Source organism: Pectinophora gossypiella, chromosome 7 (assembly GCF_024362695.1).
Source record: "Pectinophora gossypiella chromosome 7, ilPecGoss1.1, whole genome shotgun sequence".
Taxonomy (NCBI): Eukaryota; Metazoa; Arthropoda; class Insecta; order Lepidoptera; family Gelechiidae; genus Pectinophora; species Pectinophora gossypiella.
In genome coordinates, this window is record NC_065410.1 from 8,537,389 (window position 1) to 8,560,308 (window position 22,920).

General features: G+C 38.3%; 2 protein-coding genes across 2 annotated transcripts in view; one reads left to right on the top strand and one right to left on the bottom strand.

Moving 5' to 3' along the window:
* LOC126368092 (protein YIPF6) overlaps nucleotides 1-22,920 on the bottom strand; it is a 93,811-nt gene that overhangs the window by 66,412 nt on the left and 4,479 nt on the right. The window lies entirely within an intron of this gene.
* LOC126368002 (uncharacterized) lies at nucleotides 830-22,207 on the top strand. Its single transcript, XM_050011838.1, has 12 exons — nucleotides 830-1,172; nucleotides 7,165-7,321; nucleotides 12,939-13,211; nucleotides 13,492-13,609; nucleotides 13,695-14,142; nucleotides 14,388-14,630; nucleotides 15,293-15,487; nucleotides 15,649-15,838; nucleotides 18,640-18,777; nucleotides 19,500-19,686; nucleotides 20,058-20,164; nucleotides 20,381-22,207. The coding sequence occupies exons 1-12, from the start codon at nucleotides 1,039-1,041 to the stop codon at nucleotides 20,681-20,683; spliced, it is 2,493 nt and encodes an 830-aa protein (XP_049867795.1). The 5' UTR covers nucleotides 830-1,038; the 3' UTR covers nucleotides 20,684-22,207.

A 22,920-nucleotide genomic window follows, 5' to 3' on the forward strand; every position in this document is an offset into this window, starting at 1 on the left:
ATTATGACACAAAGTGTTATGTTGTGGATAGTGTGAGGGATCTAAATTGCTCGGAATGGTAGAGATACCACGTGTGTTGCAGTTTAACTTTTATAGTCTCATTAAGAAAGACTTTAGTTAGAAGCTCTAGAGAATAAACTATCCCCGAGGGCCTGAAGTCTGAAGAAATGTGATGTGTACCTGCACTGATTAATGAATGTGGGGGGAGTAAGAGAATTACCATAAATATATGGAATTCAGTCTCCGCTTACTCCGGGAAATAGGCGTAAGTTTACGTATGTATGAATCTGAACTGATCGCGAGTCCAAGACAAACGTATTAGTGAATTATATTCTCTTTGGATAAATTGCGCCCGAAGACACAGACGTGTTCCAAAAAAAATGAAGAACATTGGTTTAATAATCTACGGACATGAAAAAGCTTAGGGCTTCGGGGACAAATTTAAGTAGTTAATGATGCTCGCAAAGCCACGGGGGATAGCTAGTTCATTGCAAAACCTCCGGTAAACAAGGTACCCAGAAGCTGCAAAACAAAGAGCAGTGATCTTCATAAACCATAAGTAAACGTGAGTTATCTAATCGCTATGCAATATCAGAGATGCAATATGTTGCCTGGCGAACTTGTTTAACCAACAAAGAAACGTCATATGTTTTTTTTTTAATTAAAGTTCGTCTAAAGAATCTTGCGGCAAAGAATTGGCCAATAAGACGAGGAGACAACCCTCGCGCGGTCACCGGAGTGATAACCCGCCGGGACTCGCGGGACCTCGCAGACTCACATCACAACTCGCCCTTCTGCGTCGCGCTATAGTCTATAAAGGCCCCCGGTCGCACACAAAAGAAACAGTCTGCCTTTGCTCTCCGTCAATGATGTTTATTTAGAACTCGCGCGAGGAATATTAACGCGGCCCGCTTGCGATGACCGACGAACCTAAACAGTGATTACAAAACATATTTCGCGTATTTTGAAAACCCCTCCGTTTGCAGAGCGCGTGCGTGGGAACTCCGTTGTGATTGGCGGAAAGAACGGAACGAAAACATGAGTGGAACGGGTACCAAAAGTGTCAGTCGCTCGGCGTGCAACAGCAAAGGGAGCATGATTGTTGTATCGAACCGCTTACCATTCATTCTCAAGAGAAATGAGAAAACCGGTGACTTAGAGAGAAAAGCCAGGTAAGTGAAAATGCACTTCGTGTCATTACAGATTAGTCTGTAAACACAACCGAACATCTGATAACACCAGGTTTATAATTATGGGCTTGTGTTTTATTGATAAACCAAAAAATACAGTTAAACAGACAGGTAATAAATCTAAAAATACTGCCCATACCGGTTTCATAGTTGTGTAGCAAGTTTACAAATTACTAGGAGGTGTAATCATGTAGTTACTAAGTGCGTTGTACTTACTACTGGTTATTCTGAGCTAGTGCATTAAGAAACAGTAGGCGCTATTTATCAATATATCAACGATAATGTTATAAACATCATTATTTGTTACGTCTTGGTAACAGAAACGTAAGTGAAAACGATTTATTATGATATAGGTAAGTAAACATGACAATCATTACGTTACATTCCAGTTACCTACCGCGTTCCACGACTTTCGGGAAGTTTCCACAAACGTTCGATTTCCGAAAGACGAAAGGTCGCGTAACATCTCTGCTAACCAACCCGGCCAAATTGAACCCTGTAGCTATTTTCATAACGGTTACTACAGATGAACACATAGGTACCATACTCCATTTCTTTCAATATTCCTTGCTTGAATAAGTGATAACATCAGCTGTGGAACAAGCTACCGGCTAAATATAACCGGTAGCTAAATTAAATGTACTCTCTTTTTTAGTTATACCAGTACATTTGATGATTCATTTATGTTTGGCCGGGTGTGACGTGATGTTATGGGACCTTGGACTTGAATGCTTTGTGTTACAAGGTCGTTAACAAAAAGGCGTTATAAAATCGCGACGAATTTAAACTTCGAATAACAATGTTTTTTTAATCAGTTTACAAATAAAACACGACACGTGTTGTACAAGAATGTGCTTTCGTACAAGGAACCTACAGAAGAATAATTCGTAACTACGTATAATAAGTAATAGGTAACCTAATCTGTTTTATCGTACGTTACATTACAGTACTTACCTATAAAGATTTATTGACAATAATATATTATATATCTCTATCAGCCTAAATTCCTATCCAATTTTGGACGTAGGCCTCTTCCATGTTTTTCCACTTCCGACGATCTTGGGCTATCGACATCCAGCCATATCCTGTGTACCGCACGATGTCGTCCTTCCATCTCATTGGTGGTCTTCCTCTCGCTCTTGTGAATGCTCGTGGGCGCCACTCTAACAATCTCCGGGTCCATCTTTCTTTGCTCATTCGAGCAATGTGTCCCGCCCATCTCCACTTGCGTTCGGCAATTACTTTTACCACATCCCTAACCTTGGTTTTAGAACCCAAGTATTTCTCTTCCGGTCACGTAAGGGAATGCCGAGCATAGCTCTATATATGTATTCACAAAACTGAACTGCCCACTTATTTATTAGGGTGAATATCAAAATGTGTCAAGTTTGGTGGCGAACTGTCATATAATTTTTTCATGAAAAATTGGGGAAATTGGCAATTGAAAAATTCCTTTTTCATGTCGGAACCGAGGATCCTTTTGGATCTTTTTCATGTCGGAACCCAATTTTTCACGAAAAAATAATATGAAATTTCGCCACCAAACTTGAAATTTTGAGATTCACCCATTACAAACTTGTTTCTATATAATCTAATAGGTAAAGGAATGATATACTAGAACGCAATATTTTTTAAAGATGCACGAGATCTAATAGATATGTCTGTTTAGTTTGTACATTGTGTGTAAATGGTAGATAATTGAATAATACATTAGTGGGTACTACCTACGTAAAATTTATATATTTTATATACCTATCTAAGGAAAACCTACATTTTGTTGTCCAGTTTTGTTGATTATTGGATAGTAAAGAACTTAATACTTATCATCGCGGCTGAGTTCAATAACATTTAGGGAGCAACTCGCAAATACAAGTTATACCTCATAGCTGGGCATGCAGAACACTAGCTAGTGTCGTATCTCACGCAGTAGGTATTCCTTTTTCTATGCTCACGCTTCGGCTTATGCTGAGTGAAGTCCGTTTAATGGTGAAATAAAAAATAACGAAGAGGTACCTATTGATTTTATAAAATAATGTGCTTTTAGCAGTCTAAGTACGGTTGCATTTAAGTACGTACATTCTACAGTAGCATCTAAATTAATTATCTATTTTTTTATAGAAGTACTTAACCTACTTTTTAGAGCGTGGTACTTCAGTGCCTAGTCGTGTTTAAACTTACGAACCAATTTTTAAATGTTTTTTCGTAGTTGGGTTCATACGGGATTTAAATTATTTCAAATCTGGTTTTTACACATACATCCATAAACTCACGCCTATTTCCCACCGGGGTAAGCAGAGGGGGTGGGGTCTGGTTTTTACACATGTTTTTATTACTTACATTCATAAGTAGCGCCCTAATGTCTCTGTGTCCATTAGGTAACATTTCAAAGGAATGGGATATTGGGAATCTTTAAATTAGGTAACTGATTACTGTTAGTTTAAGTACATTAATTAATTACTTAAATAAGTTTTACAAATTATTTTGTTAGACGAATATAAAAAATTATATTATTATTATTATTATTATTATTATTAGCCTATATGATCCCACTGCTGAGCAAAGGCCTCCCCCATATTCTTCCAAGTATCCCGGTTCTGTGCGAGCTCCATCCAGTCTTTTCGATAACCGTCGAGATCATCGCGCCATCGTTTCCATCGTTTCAATATAAAAAATATATATATAAAAATACGCTTGATGTTGCGAATAAGCGATGCGTATGCGGCGTTGTGTGTGGAGCGCCTTATATTCGAAACTAAATAAACAAAATTATAACAATCACATACGCAATGTGTGTTACCGACGTGACGCAGATAACCTTAATTTGCCTACAATGTTTGTTTTAGTGATAACAACATTCATTGATAGACAAATATAATAAATACTATAGTACCTTCTAAAATAGTAGGTGCACTTGAACCTATGATGATTCTGGGGGCACTACTTGGGGGGATAAAATGGCCACATTGAAGCAATTCATCTAAAAAAGCAATATTGCAATTTGACATTTGCGCATATAAAAGTAAGTGCGCATTGCAAACAAATGTCAAGTTGCAATAACCCCCCTGTTCTGCAAACGTTTCGTCGATTTTTCGAACCCGATATTCGATAATAAATACTTATAAGAAAGAAGAGCGTAAATAACAATAATTATAAAACAGCGTTATAAATACATCTTAGTAGATATAAACGTTTTGTTGTTGTAATTGTGAATGCAGTGTTTAATTGGGGCACATACACAAAAAAATATTTAAGACTTGCATTTTATAACTTTACAATATGTGTACTGTTGGTATACTTACCTATCTAAATAAATAAATCTTAGCTACTACAAGAAAACAAACTTAAAAACGAACACCTACCTACTTATATGTAAAAGTTGTCAAACATGTTGATTTTCATTCGACTTTCAAAAAATTAAATCAGTTGTCTTATTGCATAACAGGTACCTACCTATAGGGTTTGGAACCTATGAATATTGGAAAGCCGATGTACTTATCTAAGTATTTTCTAATATTAGCATTAATTACTGAACGTATAAGAAATATAATAATATGCTTTGTAGTTAAAAAGAGACTACCTACGGGCATAAAGGACTGCAGAATTGCCAAAAATTAATGATTTTAATAGGTAGTTGTAATAGTTATTTTATTATTTGTATTATTTGCGCATTTCCATTAATTAGATACCTGCCTATTTGCTGCTTGCTGCTGTTTATATATACATGTCACCGTAAAATTGTAAATAACGTTAGATTATAATCTATCTCGCGAGATTGTGAACTGTCGAACAATTATGAATCGTATCATATTGCTTACAATTTAACGTATTATTTTTCGGTAGATTATAATTTATCGAAGTGAAACCGTCAAATTGTGATACGAAACGCACCTCGCGTGCTATACCATAGAGTTACAAAACTATTAGAGTGAGCATAATGTTAATTTGGGATTCTCTTAAAATGCATAAATGTTTTTGTCATAATTTTAATTATCATAATCCTTTTTGCATAACGTTTTTTAGCATAATAGTTTTACTTTCCCATAATAACATCTAGGAATACTGGTTTGTTAGGTATAACTTATTTTTGGGATTAATAAATAGATATCCATAATTCTTTTTTAGAATAATAGTGTTTTGTCATAATTTTTACAAGGCATAACAGTAGGTTAGGGTGCGGCGGGGGTGGCCCTTGGGCCACCCCTATGCCGCCAGCATGTTTATCTTACACACGAAAAGAATACTGAATGATACGTTTCAGATTTTTTAATTTTGATACATTTTTTCTTACCATGTGATGTCAGAATTATTGATTACTTACTAAATAATTAATAAATACGTACTTGATTTCACAATCTTGAAGAGCATTTATTTTATTTGACTGACACCTGTGTTTTATTCCTAACTCTATGGACACAGAACGGTCTACTGTAAGGCCGACCAATCAGGGACAGCCGTCGGACAGTTGACAATTTGACAATTGTAAGATTGTGATTTAACAGTTTTACTTCGATAGATTATAATCTGACGAATAATAATACGTTAAATTGTAAGCAGTATATTACGTTTCACAATTTTTCGACAGTTCACAATATCGCGAGATAGATTATAATCTAACGTTATTTACAATTTTACGGTGACATACATAAACAAACAAAACATAAAAAAACAAATCAAATGAAATCAAATTAGTATGAGGATTATAATGCTCAAAACATCCAACCCAATGCAGCACTATGACGGAATTATAGTAGATACTAACACGTAATAATAATATATTTATATGTATGTATATCTATGCTTCTATGCTGTTCTGGGAGCATATAAAAAACATAGAACACGTTCAGCTGCTTCTCTTCCCGGGCATGTCGTAAAAACCGACAGAGGGATTGTGTCATCTAACATGATGGACTAATGTTATGGGCGATAGGCTGATCCCTTATCACCATAAGGTTCATCATATCCATCTTTGGACTTCGTATCAACAGTGGCTGCAAGTTGTCTTTGATTACTTGTGGCTCTGCCCACCCCATTAGGGATTACGGGCGTGAGTTTATGTATGTATGTATATCTATAGGTATGTAAGTTTGTACGTCACATAAACAAAAGAATATACATAATAGTACATAATATATATACATAAACGTATTCAAGTGCGTTTTATTCACTCACATAAAGACACACTTATGCTGATTATTATGAATGAAAATGAACTTGTTTTGTTGTAAACATTTCTGTTTGTGGAATTGTAGACGTTTTTGGAGCGACAAGCTAGTATTGTAATTTTAGTATTGGTCATGATTCTGGAACTTTCAAGCAATTTGAAACTAATGTAACTACTCTATCACGGTACAGCCTATCGATCTTAGCCTTTTCTCAACGGATACTATTGGAATTCTACTCTAGTCTGTTAAACTTGAGCTGAGCACTGTAATTGTCATCATCCGATTGGCCAATCGGTCCATCGATGAGAAAATAATTGTCGACGGAAGTAGTCACTTGGCTGTACCTGGATTTACCTAGAAGTCGTAAACTGTGAAACATACCTAGTATCAGAATCACACTCCGGACACTTAATACAAAAAAACACGTTTTATACAGACACTACACAGTGATGTTTTCGCACACAAGCATCTTTGTGTGTGACTTCTGACACCCATACTATTGAAGACTAAAGTAAGACCGATGGGGTGAGGTAAACCTAGCTCACTACGTAGGAAGTAATATTCCTTAATCTATGACATAATCCAAACACGAATTGTGGGGGAAAGGTTATTTAAATGATGTGTTGCTGTTGCAGTTTCTTGACATTTCTCTTCAGTTCCGTAACAACTTGCGAAATGTTGTACATTCAAAAATGTTAAGTTGACTAATATAATGTTAAACAAATGATTCTGACTACTCAAGTGAAGGTAGAGAAAGCCACTTCGGAAAAGCCAAGATTCTTGATGATTAAGCTATGAAATTTATTTTGCAGCGCGGGTGGCCTGGTGACCGCAGTAGCGCCGGTGGTGATCCGGGGCAGCGGCATCTGGGTGGGCTGGCCGGGCATCCACCTCGAGGACCCCAACGAAAAGATCCCCGAGTCCGATCCCAATGACAAGACCCCCACTGCTGGCCTGCTCTCTAAGAAGGTAAGCGAAACTATGGTAGTTGTGGCTCACCTAACTTTACTCGCGTACCCTGACCACACCCCGGACACTTCATAGAAAAAACAAAAATCCTCGTATAAGACAGACACTACACATTGACTACCTCAGCCGCTGTTCGTCAGCGGAGAGTTGCCAGTACAAGTACGTATAGGTAGCCATACGAGTACGTATGGGTGTTAGGGACAACGTAACGAATATTAAGGGGGATGATTTAGACCATAATTCTGAGTTTATGTCAAGTGGGATTTCCTGTCGGAAAATTCATGAAATAAATGATTCTAACTACTGATTTTAAAGTCAAGTGAAGGTAGAGAAAGCCACTTCGGAAAAGCCAAGATTCTTGAAATTATTTTCATTTCCATAGTTTTGCAACGGAAATTTCCCCTTATTATCAATCATTGGCTGAATCATCCTTTAAAGGCTTCGTTACGATTTCTAATAAGAAACAAAAGAGTAAACATGTTTTAAATAATTATTAATTATTTGTATGGACCATCAGCCATATACGTGATATCAGGATGGCCCATACAAATGTGTAAACATAAAGATATTTCAAACGAGGCGATTGAAGCAGCAATAAACGGCATCACGCGATATTTCTCTTCTTTTATTATTCTTATTTCGATCGCACGACCGCAACACGTGTCTACCTCAATTGCCTTGAATTTGATGAAATCATACAATTTATCAACCGAATTCCCGCGTATTTGGCTCAACGCCCGATTAGCATCAAAGCTCTCTCTAAACTCGAGTTCGTCACGCATAGATACGTTTTAGATCGTATCAAAACACAGCGGTCAAGGAGGCACTTTCTAGCCTACGTTCACTAAAAATAACACAGATGGCGTTGTACAGCTTTAACGAGATAATTATCAATTTCTAATTACTCGGGTACCTACATAATTATTCCAAAATACAACGTAAGTGCAGAAGCTTATATCAAAATTATTGTTGCTTGATATTTGGATCACATTATGTAGGTATAGAATTATGTTGCTACCTATATATGCTTTACTTTATTTTGAGCAGAATAATAGTAGGTGGAAGATGTAATTGTGCCTGGGTGTAATAAAAAGGGTCATGATTTATACTCAAAACAAAGATAAAAGATGCATACGTCTGTTATCCATGAAATTAGAAGGTTAAAGGAAGGAAAATCTATACAGCGCCATCTATATTTTGGGCACCGCAGCCTGGAAACTCCTTCATTTCTAGATACATTGAAAGTACGTACTTATAGGGCAATATTGTGAACGAGATTAATGCATTTGGCATTGTGAAGGCCGGTCTGCGTACAGCCTGGTACCTACTAAAATCTATACCCGAAAAGAGCTCAGTGACCCTTTTATTCTTTTTCCTCTACCAGACATAAATACTTATAACTACCAGAACAGAACCAGAACTTTTATTACTGTTGTTCTTATTTTCATAGTACCGAATAAAATTTCATCATCATCAGCCCATAACGTCCCCACTGCTGGGGCACGGGCCTTCCCTATGGATGGATAGGGGGATCGGGCCTTAAACCACCACGCGGGCCCAGTGCAGATTGATGGTTATTAACGACTGCTAATGCAGCCGGGATCAACGGCTTAACGTGCCTTCCGAAGCACGGAGGAGCTCGAGATGAAAACTTTTTTTTTGTGGTCACCCATCCTATGACCGGCCTTTGCGAAAGTTGCTTAACTTCAACAATCGCAGACCGAGCGCTTTTACCGCTGCGCCACCGAGCTCCTAGTGAATAAAATGTTATAATTAGTTAAAACACATTACCATGCCACTACCACTACTACCACTCACTATCGTGTGTCAGATTTCTATTGAGCCGCAAAAGGCCCCCTTACGTAATTCATGTAACTACATCTTACATTGGTAAATAAAAAATAAAGTAGTCGAATATTTGACGTGGACAATCGGGTGATCAGGCTGTAATGTCCTAACTAAACTAGGGATCACAAAGTGATTACATGTGATTATGTTGCCACTGAGATTCGAGCACATTCCGGATTGTGAGCCCAACGATCGACCACTGGACCACGGAGGCCGGATAAACATGTAATATTTACATTGAAAACAGATTTTAGTCAACAAAGCTATGTGAAAATCCGCCGATGATTCACGACAGGACACGCAAGACCAGCGTGATTGGCAACCGAATAACCGAATGCTATGCAGGAAATTGCTGTTTTTAGTACCGATTGTACTGCTGTTACATCTCGTGATACTTAACGTCTAACTTTTTCGACATGAGAGAAGTAATAAAAACAGGCCATCTGCTGTTCCGGCAGACCACTTAAGTAGTGTACTTAATTGCGATCAACCAACATTAATACAATGGTAACTACTCCACACCCCAGATACTCCATACAAAAAAACTTCGTTTTAAACAGACACAACACCTTAACGTTGTCGTACACGCGCATCTGTATGTGTGACGACTGACGCCCATACGATTAAAAACTAAAGTAAGACCGAGGGGGGTGAGGTAAAAGGGTGGGGAGCAGAGTTGCGGTTCTATACGTAGTATTATTCCTTATTCTATGCTGTCAGGACACTCGGTGTCAGTTAGATTCGGTAAGCGAAACTAAACCCCTCCCAAGCCCCCAATAGTAGCCAGTCTAGTTCCTGGGTGGACTATGCTTCATTGTCGTCATCTCTGTAGCGTTTTCCCGTTTTCACAGGGTTTTTTGTTACGTAACTTGAAGATTTGATAGGACCACACTTACATACAAATATAAATAGCTTATATAAGCCCACCGCTGGGCACTGGCCTCTCAAATGAACACAGCGCGGGTGCACCATGCTTAGTTAAGCTTAAATACTAATAAACTGCTACAGTACCAAACATGTCGTAAAAGATGTCTTTTGAAAGTCGCCATGTATCTATGACTTCATACGACAAAGGGATTATTATGTCCTCTTCAACATAACAGACTATTTATCTATATGGGCTTGTAACTTGCCACCTTATGGATCGTCATGTTTAAGGCTCTAATAGGTACCAAATGTAAATGCAAGTTATGTGGATAATTTCTGACCACATCAGTAGAGATTACGGGTGTGTGTAAAATGTATTGTACATATGCCTATACATACTTACATCAACACAGGCATCTACAGTTCTAGGCTTCTAGGAAATATCCGTCAGGAACAGATCAATACGAGCTCGTCCCGGCAGTGACGTAATATCATACCGAACGCATTTATGTTTATTGGGGACATTATTATCGCCTTATAGTAAAGTACGTAAGGGCATTTAATAAAATCTTATTCTGATGAGATTTTCTTCAACAAAACCTCGATTTCTATCATTCCACATTTTCATTCCGCATTGCGTACCTAGTCTCAGATTTGTTTATTCCCGAGGAGTAGGCATACTTTCCATAATTTCCATTTTGTTCCTTATTGTCATTCTCATTCGGCTAAATATTAAATGCCATCCTAGACATATCTACAATACCTAAGTATTGACGTCAAAGACATGTTAACCAAGGAAAGGGGAAACACTAATCATAACGATCTTGGCACACTTCTATCACCTCGTTAGCATTATCGTCTATCATAACAAAACAATATTGACATTTTGCCCCAAGATTCAATGTCAGACGAGGAAAACTACAAAATAAAATTTTATCCTCATCAAGTAATCTCCGAGAACCGTTAAATTGAACATCCGTTCAAATAAAGATATTACCTAAACTTTATGTAACTGCATGTACGATTGTATCATTATTCCGTTATTAGGTACATTATTTTTATCGTAGGGTATAAAATAAAACCCTTGCCCAGGGACACGGGTCAAGACCTAAACGGTTGCAGAGGCGGAGATGGAAGCCATCGATACGGCAATGCAGAACGGAAGGGGCAAGTCCCAGGGACTGTAACCTGGAACCTGACAGAGGACAGCAGTACTATACAGAGGCAGAGGAGAGGAGCCCTAGTACGGCTTTGAAATAGAATACTCTGGGCGCCATCTCACTCGCGTCAGACGGAGTATTGTGGGGAGGAAAGCAAGAGGGAAATCACTGCTCTATTTTTCCCTAAAAAGTAGCATGTAGATTGCTACAAGGACTAGAGCGAGGCTCTTAAATTAGTAATGATGACGACATTATTTAGAAATAAGAATTGAACGAATTGCTAGAACTCTTACAGACTGAACTAACTTAGTCGATCTATATACAATTATGTTTGTAACTAGGTACAGTAAACCATGAGTCAGAAATTATTTGCATAGATATTTATAATTGTGTGTGAATGACAAAAGGTGTTACGAATGTAACCGTAACTTTCCGTTGTTTGGGAGTTGAACATATACACATGTAGGTAAATGTCGGTATCTATTTATTATGCTATTCAGTGTTTACCTACGTAAGTCGAGGTAGGTAATTGTCGTAGGTCTTTTATCGCGACGCGAATTATCTAGTAATAAAATTACTACTTTATTATACTTTACCGCGATTTTATTGCAAATATCTAAAGCCAATAAAGTACTTCTAATAGATCAACCAAGTTCAATAATAATAAAATTAATCGCCTATCCATTATATTAGGTTAATCAAGGGATTAGGACTTAGAAATAGTTGTCTTTATAATGTCTAGTCATATACTGACATAAACAATACGTATATACAGTGGTTATTACACAGGAACCTATACATCTTAAACTCGCGTAAACAGTAGGTAGGTATTTGGTTTAAAATTGTTCAGCTGCTCGAGGCGAGACCTTACACAGGTGGCTGGTCAACCTAAAAACTGGAATATCCTACCTATTATAGATTTAAAAACAACACCGATGTATTTAAAATATTTCCACCAAGTAGGTAGGTAGTTACCTACTATCAAGTCATGAAATTAAGTTTTTTTTCTAATCACGGATTGCTGGTATACGATGAACAATTATCGGCGTGTAGTTATTTTCAAAAAAAAAAATTCAATGGTAGACAGTGTATTCAATACGATGTCTCGTATTAGGTTTGCCATCCCATCACATCAAACCTTAATGACTAGTGAACAACCTACTTAGATCTAATAGTTGAGCTGTAAGATAATGTTACACGATGGATTGGAAGAAGACAGAAGACGGACCATTTTTCATTCGTGTGTATTGTTAAGTTTCCGTGATGCCGTGATTGACTTTGAGGTCGCAGGTTCGCATCCAGCACAGGCCTAAACCAATGATTGTCGAATTTGTTTTCGAATTCATGTTTGGATCATAAATGATTATCACGTGCTTAGCGGCGAAAGAAAACATCGTGAAGAAACCCACATTCTAATTTCGGAGGTATGTGATCTAACCTGTATTGGGCTGGTTTTCCCTTCGCGGGTTGGAAGGTCAGACAGGTAGTCGCTTCTGTAAAAAACCGGACCTGTCAAATCTCAAGTTAGGTAAGCGGACCCTGAGAAAAACGGGATAATGCTAAGGGGATGTGTGTTGTTAAGTCTCATGACACTAGGTCAGGGTTCATATTGAACTGCGAAAGGCGTGGGACAGAGTCCTTACCTGTATGATACTACTACTCAGTAGACGGAACCAACAACGGCTTATCAAAACCACGAAAGAACCTTGTCAACTGATGATGATGTAAAATCTTTGTTGCAGATCGTACCTATCCGCGCTGAGCCCAAACTCTTTGATAGCTACTACAATGGCTGCTGCAACGGAACCTTCTGGCCACTCTTCCACTCCATGCCTGACCGTGCCACGTTCATCGCCGACCATTGGAAAGCTTACATCAAATGCAATGAGGAATTCGCCGAGAAGACAGTCCATGCGTTGCACCTCCTCAAGGAGAGCAAGGAGAAGAATGGTTCTCCACCAATTGTGTGGGTTCACGACTACCACCTCATGCTGGCTGCTAATTGGATCAGACAGGTTGGTCCAATTTGTGGAACTACTTAAAGATCATAGTCATCATAATAATTGGATCATGTTCACATTTGCGTATCTATTGCTCAAACTTTGGGTATCCTTTTTTTGACATCAATATTTTCGATTTACTCGAACGAAAAATGATCGTGAATTTAGGTATCATCAACCTAGATTGGCTTCTATTTCTAGTTCTAGATAAGCATTTTGTAATTTATCTGTGACCCGGTAAAATACGAAATACGGTAATACGGTATATTATATTAAGTAAAATATTACCTCGCAGAGAGCCGAAGAAGATGGGTTAAAATGCAAACTGGCATTCTTCCTACACATCCCTTTCCCGCCATGGGACATCTTTAGACTTTTCCCGTGGTCTGATGAAGTCTTACAAGGAATACTTGGTAAGCAATCCTCAATCCATAACTTAATACATTTTAGTTACGTCAAAAGAAAAAATTGTTATCCAAATGTCTTTGTACTTTTCAGGATGTGACATGGTCGGATTCCACATAACAGACTATTGCTTGAACTTCATCGATTGTTGCCAAAGAAACTTAGGTTGTCGTGTTGACAGAAAGAACCTTCTAGTCGAATTGGGTGGCCGCACCATTTGTGTCCGCCCCTTGCCCATCGGTGTACCATTTGACAGATTCGTGCAGTTGGCCCAGAATGCGAAACCAGTGCTCTCTACAAACCAACAGGTCATTCTCGGTGTCGACAGGCTAGACTATACAAAAGGTCTAGTGCACAGACTAAAAGCTTTCGAAAGATTACTCGAGAAACACCCGGAGCACATTGAAAAAGTTGTACTTCTACAAATCTCAGTGCCATCGAGAACAGACGTGAAAGAATATCAAGACCTGAAAGAAGAAATGGATCAACTTGTTGGCAGGATCAACGGGAGATTTACGACTCCTAATTGGTCGCCGATTAGGTAAAGTTATAACCTGGACATTACTCACTCTATCGTTTGTAAATAGCTTTTCAATTTAGAACATTTTAAATCATAAACGATGAGGAGCGATTTGTAAATCAATCACCGTTTCTCAGATATACGTAATCCATTTCCATACCAATAAAGCTCTATGAAAACACGAATAAACATATTTTCATAAACGACCTTGTTCAAATTCTTGAAAGTTTCTCTACATATTCATCTAAAAACGTTGAAATTTCCAGATATATCTATGGCTGTGTCGGCCAAGACGAACTGGCAGCTTTCTACAGAGATGCTGCCGTGGCCCTGGTCACTCCACTGAGAGATGGTATGAACCTGGTTGCTAAGGAGTTTGTAGCTTGTCAGATCAAGCAGCCACCAGGAGTGTTGATCGTGTCACCATTTGCTGGAGCAGGAGAGATGATGCACGAAGCCCTGATATGCAATCCTTACGAACTGGATGATGCCGCTGAAGTTATTCACAGGTATATTTGAATTTGGTATCACTATACTAACAGGCATTTGAGTCGATTTTCTACGTTATTATTATGTAGTCCTCACATTTAAAATAAACTTTGCGTTTAGAAATAAAAACGAACATAAACAATATATTCAATATTCTTTATTTGCAATGCAATAAAGGTCAGAAATTTGGGCACGGAAAGATGTTTATCGGCATATATTGGTACATAATAATCTTTACGACAGACGAGTGGACGTGACGCTTTATAAATAAAGACACGTGTAAACTGCAGACTATATTTAGCCGGAATCTGGGTCAAAAATAACGCTGAGTGATTAATAATACGTTATCCAGGTTTTTATCGTTGCCCTTGTACCATTAACAACAACTTTTCTGATGGGACGTTGAGCATAGCCAATATTGTTAATTAGAAAGATTTGCTACTCTAGGTAGGTACTCCCTGCTCAACAGTCCCATAGTGGCAGTTTCCAAACCAGTCGACCCTTTTCCAATGATATATGAAGTGGTCAGGTACGCTGGATATATTAAGGTGCGCAGACGTTCGCGCAATAACATTATGTGTAAATGTGAATTGCCTGAATCTTTAATAGGAACTATAGACCCAGTACTTTCCTGCATTTAAATTAATTCCTTTCTATATTGAAAAAACTCATCATCTTCCAGGGCCCTAATGATGCCAGAAGACGAACGCACAGTGCGTATGAACCACCTGAGGCGGCGCGAGCAACTGAACGACGTAGATTCTTGGATGAAAGCCTTCCTCAAAGCCATGGACTCTTTAGAAGAAGATGCTGATGACATTGGCGCCACCACCATGCAGCCCGTCACTATTGACGACTTCGACGAGTACTTGTCCAAGTAAGTTTATCTCAGAAAATTATACAACTTTCATTGTTTCTTCAAAGGTAGCTAAGTCTACTACATATATGTTTTCAAAGCCAAAATTGATACTAAAACCTTGCACTAGTTTTAACCCTCAAGCTTTATCAATCACGTCTAACGTCACCGTCCATCCGTAGATACATCGGCTATACACAAAAGCTGGCACTTCTTCTGGACTACGACGGCACACTGGCTCCTATAGCTCCGCATCCTGACCTGGCCACGCTGCCGTTGGAGACCAAACACACGCTGCAGAGACTGTCCAACATGTCTGACGTTTACATCGCCATCATATCCGGGAGAAACGTCGATAATGTTAAGAATATGGTGAGTTGCTAATGTGTAAGGAAGCTTCTTATGTCGAGGATTCCTCTTGAATTTGACTTGTCATTGTGATGAAGAAAGGTTTCGCCCTTCGCCGAAAATTGCCTCACTTGTACAGTCTCTGCTTACCCCGGTGGGAAATAGGGGTGAGTTATGTACGTACGTATGTACAAAGTGGTCAAAAGGAACATGTCCTGTGTGATAAACAAAATTATATCTTTCATAGCACAATTCAATTCGTTACCTAATTAGCCAAAAACGTATTTCTACCCAAGTCAAACTACATAAGATTCATATAGGCTCAGTTTCTTTTATCTGGACTATGGTCCCGACTGAACGATGCCTGCTGTACTATATTAGCTAAGAAAATCAATAACATGCGATAAAAGAATGAATCTAATTAACGCTAATTAGCTGTTAAACAAAATCACGTGTGAACTATGAGGTTAAGGCGTTTTAGCGGTGTCTGTTTTGTGAGATAAAATGGTTGATTAACTGCAATGGATCACGAACACTCGAAGAGATAGCGGTTATGGTTGACGTCAACCGAACTGTCTATCAGGCTGGTTCAGTTTTTCGTGACCCGTAGGTACTGTACTGATGATGAAATAAAATAAATAAGGTTTATATTAGTCGCCATGTTGTCTCAGCATTGAGTAGAAAGAGACAATTAACAAGTTAACAACTTAGAATGGGAAATTCTGGGATTTGAGGGTTATGAAGCCAAAACTTGGGTTGAGAGTATCTTCTGACGGCAATACGTGACTCTGTCTACAGTTAGTTATATACCTACTTCCATAATCACATTATTACCGATAGTAGGATATTCCATTTAATAGATATTTGTGTAGATTCAAAGTTTTCAAGAAACGTAATGATGTTTTGATGGATTCTTAATGCCTCTGCAGGAGGAAAACACAAAAAGTAACAATTGAACCGTTGAGTGAGTATAAATTGTTTTAAACGGCAGGAAAGCCTTGAGGAGATGAACAGCAAACTGCCTTGAACTCTGCTAAGTGAGCCTGCTTATCACGCAGACGGTACAGTGCCTTGATAAATAGATTCACACAGTGCCGCATTTAGGCACAGACTACAGAGGCTACAACCCAGGGGCCTTCACCACAAAAAGGGGCCCCCACCCCACCACAAATGGAGACAATTAAATAGAAAATGAGGTAGATGGAAAAGTGGAAACTAAATTTTCCATCAATGGTGCTGATTCTTGCACACACCACTACGAATAAACACACCATCATTCATTTTAAAATTAACAGTTGTCAATCATCCGTCCCTTTCGTTTTCGGCGGATAAGAAAATGACAGGTATAACTTAAAATAAAATTAGGTAGGATGTTTCTGCAGGAATCGCGGCCATTGTGTGCTGAAAATTCTCTACCAGGATTCCTTATGTTCTAAGAAGTTGTATTGAAAATAAAAATAAAGACAGGTTATTATTTTCGACTAAAAATTGGGCTGACTTAATCTTCGCAGGTTAGAAAGTCAGACTGACATTCGTTTCAGTTAGACCAACGTTAGACACGATAGGTGGTGAGCCGTATCGCCGTCTATAATGGCCGAGCCAACTGTTTTACTGAAAATAGTACTTGAGGCAAATGAATAACTCATTAGTGCAAGTCCGGTACCGGGGCCTCACCACAGCTGTAGCCTAGGTGCCCACAAACCCTAAATGGGGCACTTAGGGTCTGTGGGCACACATTCTTGAATAAAACATTACTTATACACATCTTCGCAATAACAAGGCCTTATTATCAGCGTGAACTTTGACAGATGCTATCGTGGTGTGAAACAAAAATATTTATACTAAGCACAGTTAACATCCTTGATTGGTAACCGGGTTGTGGTATCATCGGTCAATATTACGTAACAATTGTCAGTTGAGAGGCCCGGCTATATTGTGCGGATTAGGTATAGGTATCTATACTTTTTCGTTGCTACCTATTTACTCTATCAGTAGGTACTTACGCGATTACAATTAAATAGTAAACACGGCGTAGGTACTTCTTATGTAGTAAAGTGCGCATTGCAGCCCGCTGCTAACGCTTGTAGACGCAGACGTATGCAGTGATGTGTCGTTACTGGGAATTTTACCATTTTAGGAACGTTCCCGGCAGTAAAAGGCGCGAAACTAATGTAAGAAGAGCCTAACCTAACCTTTAGGCAGATATGGTCGGAGTACAAAAAAGAATAACTTATAAAGGAAAAGCAGCCAGTGCTTACTATTGAAGAGCTTTTATAACGGGAACATTCCCACTTTGGGAATATTTCCGGGAACAGCACATCACTGGACGTACGCGCGTTGTTTAACTAAGAGGTTCCGCGCAGTTCAATCTGCGACATTCATGTAAATTCATGTAAGACTACCTACTTAGAACAGCTAATGTAGCGCTGTATGCAGATTTACATAGCATGCGGTATCGACAAGGACAGCATGAGTACCTAAAGCAAAACCTAGTGTTTCCAAAGTTGCTTAACAAAGAAAACAAACCGTTATGAATCCATAATCAACGTAAACAATGAATAAATGGGTTAGGCCTCAGACTCAACACAAGTGGTAAAAAGATAACTTGCATCTACTTATGGTACAGCAATAAGCAATATCATGTACCCACTTTAGAACCCTGTCGCACTATCATATTTGACATTTAATGAGACTTACCAAAGTGTATTTGGCACTCGTGACCGTACATATTCGTGTGCAGTAAAGATGTGTCATGCGATAAATCCTATATTTACGAGTAGAAGTAAAATTTCAATGGTAATTAATTATTTTACTGTTTATTACAGGTCGGCATAGAAGGTATCACATACGCCGGTAACCATGGGTTGGAGATTCTACATCCAGATGGCAGCAAGTTCGTCCATCCCATGCCGATAGAACTATCGGACAAAGTCAAAGATCTGCTCAAAGCGTTACAAGAACAGGTAAGACATCAGAAATATACATAATAGATAATTCGTTGGATATCTATCTGATGAGTAAATCCACTCATCATTGCCTCTGACCATAGAATAAAGAATAATAAGTACTACGTATAGATCGGCAACTCTCCGCTCCCCACCAACGGAGCTAGGTTTACCTCACCTACCCTCGGTCTTACTTTAGTCTTCAATCGTAAGGGCGTCAGACGTCACACACACAGATGCGCGTGCACGATACCGTCAATGTGTAGTGTCTATGTAAAATAGTTTTTTTTTTGTATGAAGTGTGCTCTGGCTCAACTACCAGATCTTTTAAAATTTGTATCCACCCGGTATCGGGTCTTGTATTAAGCCCTTTTATGTTTATATCTCCCTATCCATCCATAGGGAAGGCCCGTGCCCCAACAGTGGGGACGTTAATGGGCTGGTGATGATGATGATGTTTATATCAAAATGCTAGTCTACACTTTCTATAACAAACGATAAAAATGAGTACCTGATCGTCCTAAATCTAGCTGATTTTATGATTAGGTATGTACACCAAACTAACATGATATGTTACTTAATTTATGGCTTATTTAACAAGTGTTACATAGACCATTATATGTATGTCAGAGACCTACGACGACTCAATAATAATAACTGACACTAGAGTTAGTAAAGTGCTTAAAACTCCACACGAGAATGAAGCAGTGAGACTAATACACCCCCAACAATTTATCCAGGTGTGTAAAGATGGCGCGTGGGTGGAGAACAAGGGCGCACTCCTGACATTCCACTTCCGCGAGACTCCGCTGAACAAGCGAGCGGCCCTCGTGGAGCAGGCGAGGAAGATCATCGACGCGTCAGGCTTTACGCCCGCGCCGGCGCACTGCGCGCTCGAAGCACGCCCGCCTGTGCAATGGAACAAAGGTATGGCGAGATGATTAAAATACAACTTTTTTGCGCTTCGGTAACGCTTCTTCTGAAGTACCTATTTAGGATTTAGTCTTATAACATTTCTAGAAAAAGTCATGAGACTAAATAAGCAAGTACCTAGGTTGATTCAAGCAACACGAAGAGTTAAGTAGTTATCACCAGAATATAATTTCGGCCTTTAGTCAAACTGAACTGAAATCATAGTAAACCGGAATAATGGAATAGGTCTACATCCAATTGGGGATGAAACTGAAATAAGGCAAATTACAATGGACCGTCAAAGGTTAGCGAACCAAGGATAAACACCAAATTGAATTAAATGATTGGAAGCCGTTTTTGAAACCATATTTGACATTGTTCTTCAGGTCGTGCGTCTATCTACATCTTGAGAACAGCCTTCGGTCTGGACTGGAGTGAGAGGATCAGAGTTATCTACGCTGGTGATGACGTTACTGATGAAGATGCCATGGTGGTAAGTTATCAGTCTTCTATTTTCATACTGAGCTGGTTAGAATCCAATCACATAGATTCGTAACTACTTACTACGAAAAGCAAAAGAGACAAATTCATTTCATTCGTGGAAAATGTGTATACACGTTCTAGCCAGGGGTCAAAATATTATTGAGACGATTCAAGATTAATAAACTACACCAGTTCAGAGATCTCAAGCCGTTGTATTGTTTCACAGGCCCTCAAAGGTATGGCAGCAACATTCCGTATCGCGTCTTCGACCATCACCAAGACATCAGCTGAGCGACGTCTCTCATCAACGGACTCAGTCCTCGCCATGCTGAAGTGGGTCGAGAGACATTTCTCCAGACGCAAACCTCGCGCCAACTCGCTCACGTACAAGAGCGCGAAAAAAGCCAAAGATCAGATACAAATGCACATGTCTTACCAAATGCCTACAATGATTTCGCCCAAGGTTTCTCCCTCGCGCACGCCTGACAAAATATCTGACAAGTCATCAAGTGGCTCCGAGTCTAGTTAATCTATGCGACATTTCGCTGATGAGTAAAGCTTATCCACAGAGGGGATTTTTGAGACTTTTTAACAATTGAGTTTTTTATTTAGCGTGCTTATGCTGAGTTCAATAGGACGACTCGGTCATCTTAAGCTACGATTTCCGCCATTCAGATTGGTTGAAAAAATAGTATTGAAAGTGAAGATGTAACATGGGCACAGAGCATTTTGTTGAACATTCAAACTCTACATGAATGACTGCACAACAGTTATTCATGTCCCATTCTGTTTTAGTCTTTATTGATCAGTGCGCTTATTTAGTTCGCAGTGCAATACTTAAACATAATCCTCTCTGAAGCTATTCGAAAAGTAGGTAAGCAACATTTTAGAAGTCTCATTCGTTTTGGAAGTGCAAAATTAGTAATTTTGATTGGTAGTTTCTAAATGGTCTGTTGCTTCAGAGAAAACACAATTTATAATCAATTTTAATAAGTAAAATATCAACTGTTCCTAGATGCTATAGGTACAAACACTACGTATTGTCATAATAATATACCTAACAAAGTGACATTATAACTAATTAAGTCGCGACTGAAAATATACCATTTACTTTTATGCCTTTAAAACTGAAGGACTAGATTTTTATATTACTACCAGTTGTACTTTTATGAAATAGTAGACGCTTCAAATTAATTAGGCGTCCTTTTTAAACATTTACTGTGTGCTTTAGTAGGTACCTACGTTTTATAAACTTGTACGTAACTTTGCATGCTAATAAGTAGAATTATTGGCCCAGATTCCTGCAGACACTTTTATTTTAAGTTATACCCGTCATTTTCTTATCCGCTTGAAAGGGACGGATGATTGACAACTGTCAATTTCAAAATGAATGAGTGAATGAATGATTAACCCGAGGGAATAAAATAGGCATATCGCTGATATGCAACCCGTTTGACGTATGCTGTTATCTAAATTCTATCGGGTTATAAATAAATGTTATGCCTGTCGATTACCCGTTCTTTTCCTTTTTAGTGGATAAGAAAATGACAGTTAAAACTTAAAATTAGATGTTGTGTACTGGAATCAACACAATTGTCTTATTTATGTGATAGAATAGTGATGATACATTTAGTTTTAAGAATCTATGGCTGTAGATGTATAAATAGAAATCTTGATTAGGTATACCTAAACATTTTGACATTTTATGTGTAATTTTATCTAATATAAGCAAAATGAAATCGGTAAAACCAATTCTATTTATGACGTATTTTATTCGAAATCTTGTTTTCTTTAATGGCTATTTGTGAGTTGCACAACCGTATAGCATTCGAACTACTCTGTAAACGATGCTATTTGTGTTGTGATGTATGTGTATTGGTGTATGAAATGATGAATGCATGGCCAACTAGTCTTAGACAGTGTACCTGGCAGCACTTAGCATAATGTTACCAAACGCACTGAAATATCTCGAATTTCATTGGAACGTTGTATTTTTAGACATATATTAATTGATGTTTTTTAAGGATTCCAATAAAAGCGATGATGGACAGAATATAGCCTTTTAATTAATAAATATGTACAAAACTGTCGTTTACATCTGTAATTCGGAATAATGTAGCGGCTTCGTGGTAGCTTCACCACTTAATGCAGCACTAGATCTGTAAGGGAACTAACACTGCATTTGTTTTGCAGTTTGGACATATTTTCAACATTGTTCAGCATATTGAACACAGAACTGGGGGTTAAAAAGGCCACATTGAATCAATTCATCTAAAAAGCAATATTGCTATTTGACGTTTGATGACATTGCGCACTTACTTTTATATGCGCAAATGTCAAATTGCGATATTGCTTTTTTAGATGTAAGTATTGCAACGATGTGGCTTTTTATACGTTTTCTTATAACTTCCTAAACCAACATCACATCAGATTCATAACGTGGTCTGAAAATTATTTTAACTTAAGCGCCAAGTACACTAACAATCAGTTTTTTTTCTTTTTTCTTAGGCTGTTATACGTCCCACTGCTAAGAAAAAGTAAGTTACTAAACAAAAACAATTGCTCCTGAATTTAAGTTTACAGCAATACCTTTTTATTTCGATTTGTGCGATTTTTTTTTAAAGTTGTCTATAACTTGTTAAAGATTACATACCAATGAACTCTAATAATACTGCACATTCTGTAATAAGTGGTCAACCTACACAAGCCTTGGAATGTTATACTGTGCTATAACACTAACACATAATGCAACTTTACATAATACCC

Excerpts from the sequence above, each read along its gene's own strand:
- LOC126368002 (XM_050011838.1), top strand. The coding sequence starts at position 1,039 with ATGAGTGGAACGGGTACCAAAAGTGTCAGTCGCTCGGCGTGCAACAGC. Across the intron at positions 15,839-18,639 it reads TCGATAATGTTAAGAATATG|GTCGGCATAGAAGGTATCAC; the intron begins GTGAGTTGCTAA and ends TGTTTATTACAG. Across the intron at positions 19,687-20,057 it reads GCCTGTGCAATGGAACAAAG|GTCGTGCGTCTATCTACATC; the intron begins GTATGGCGAGAT and ends ATTGTTCTTCAG.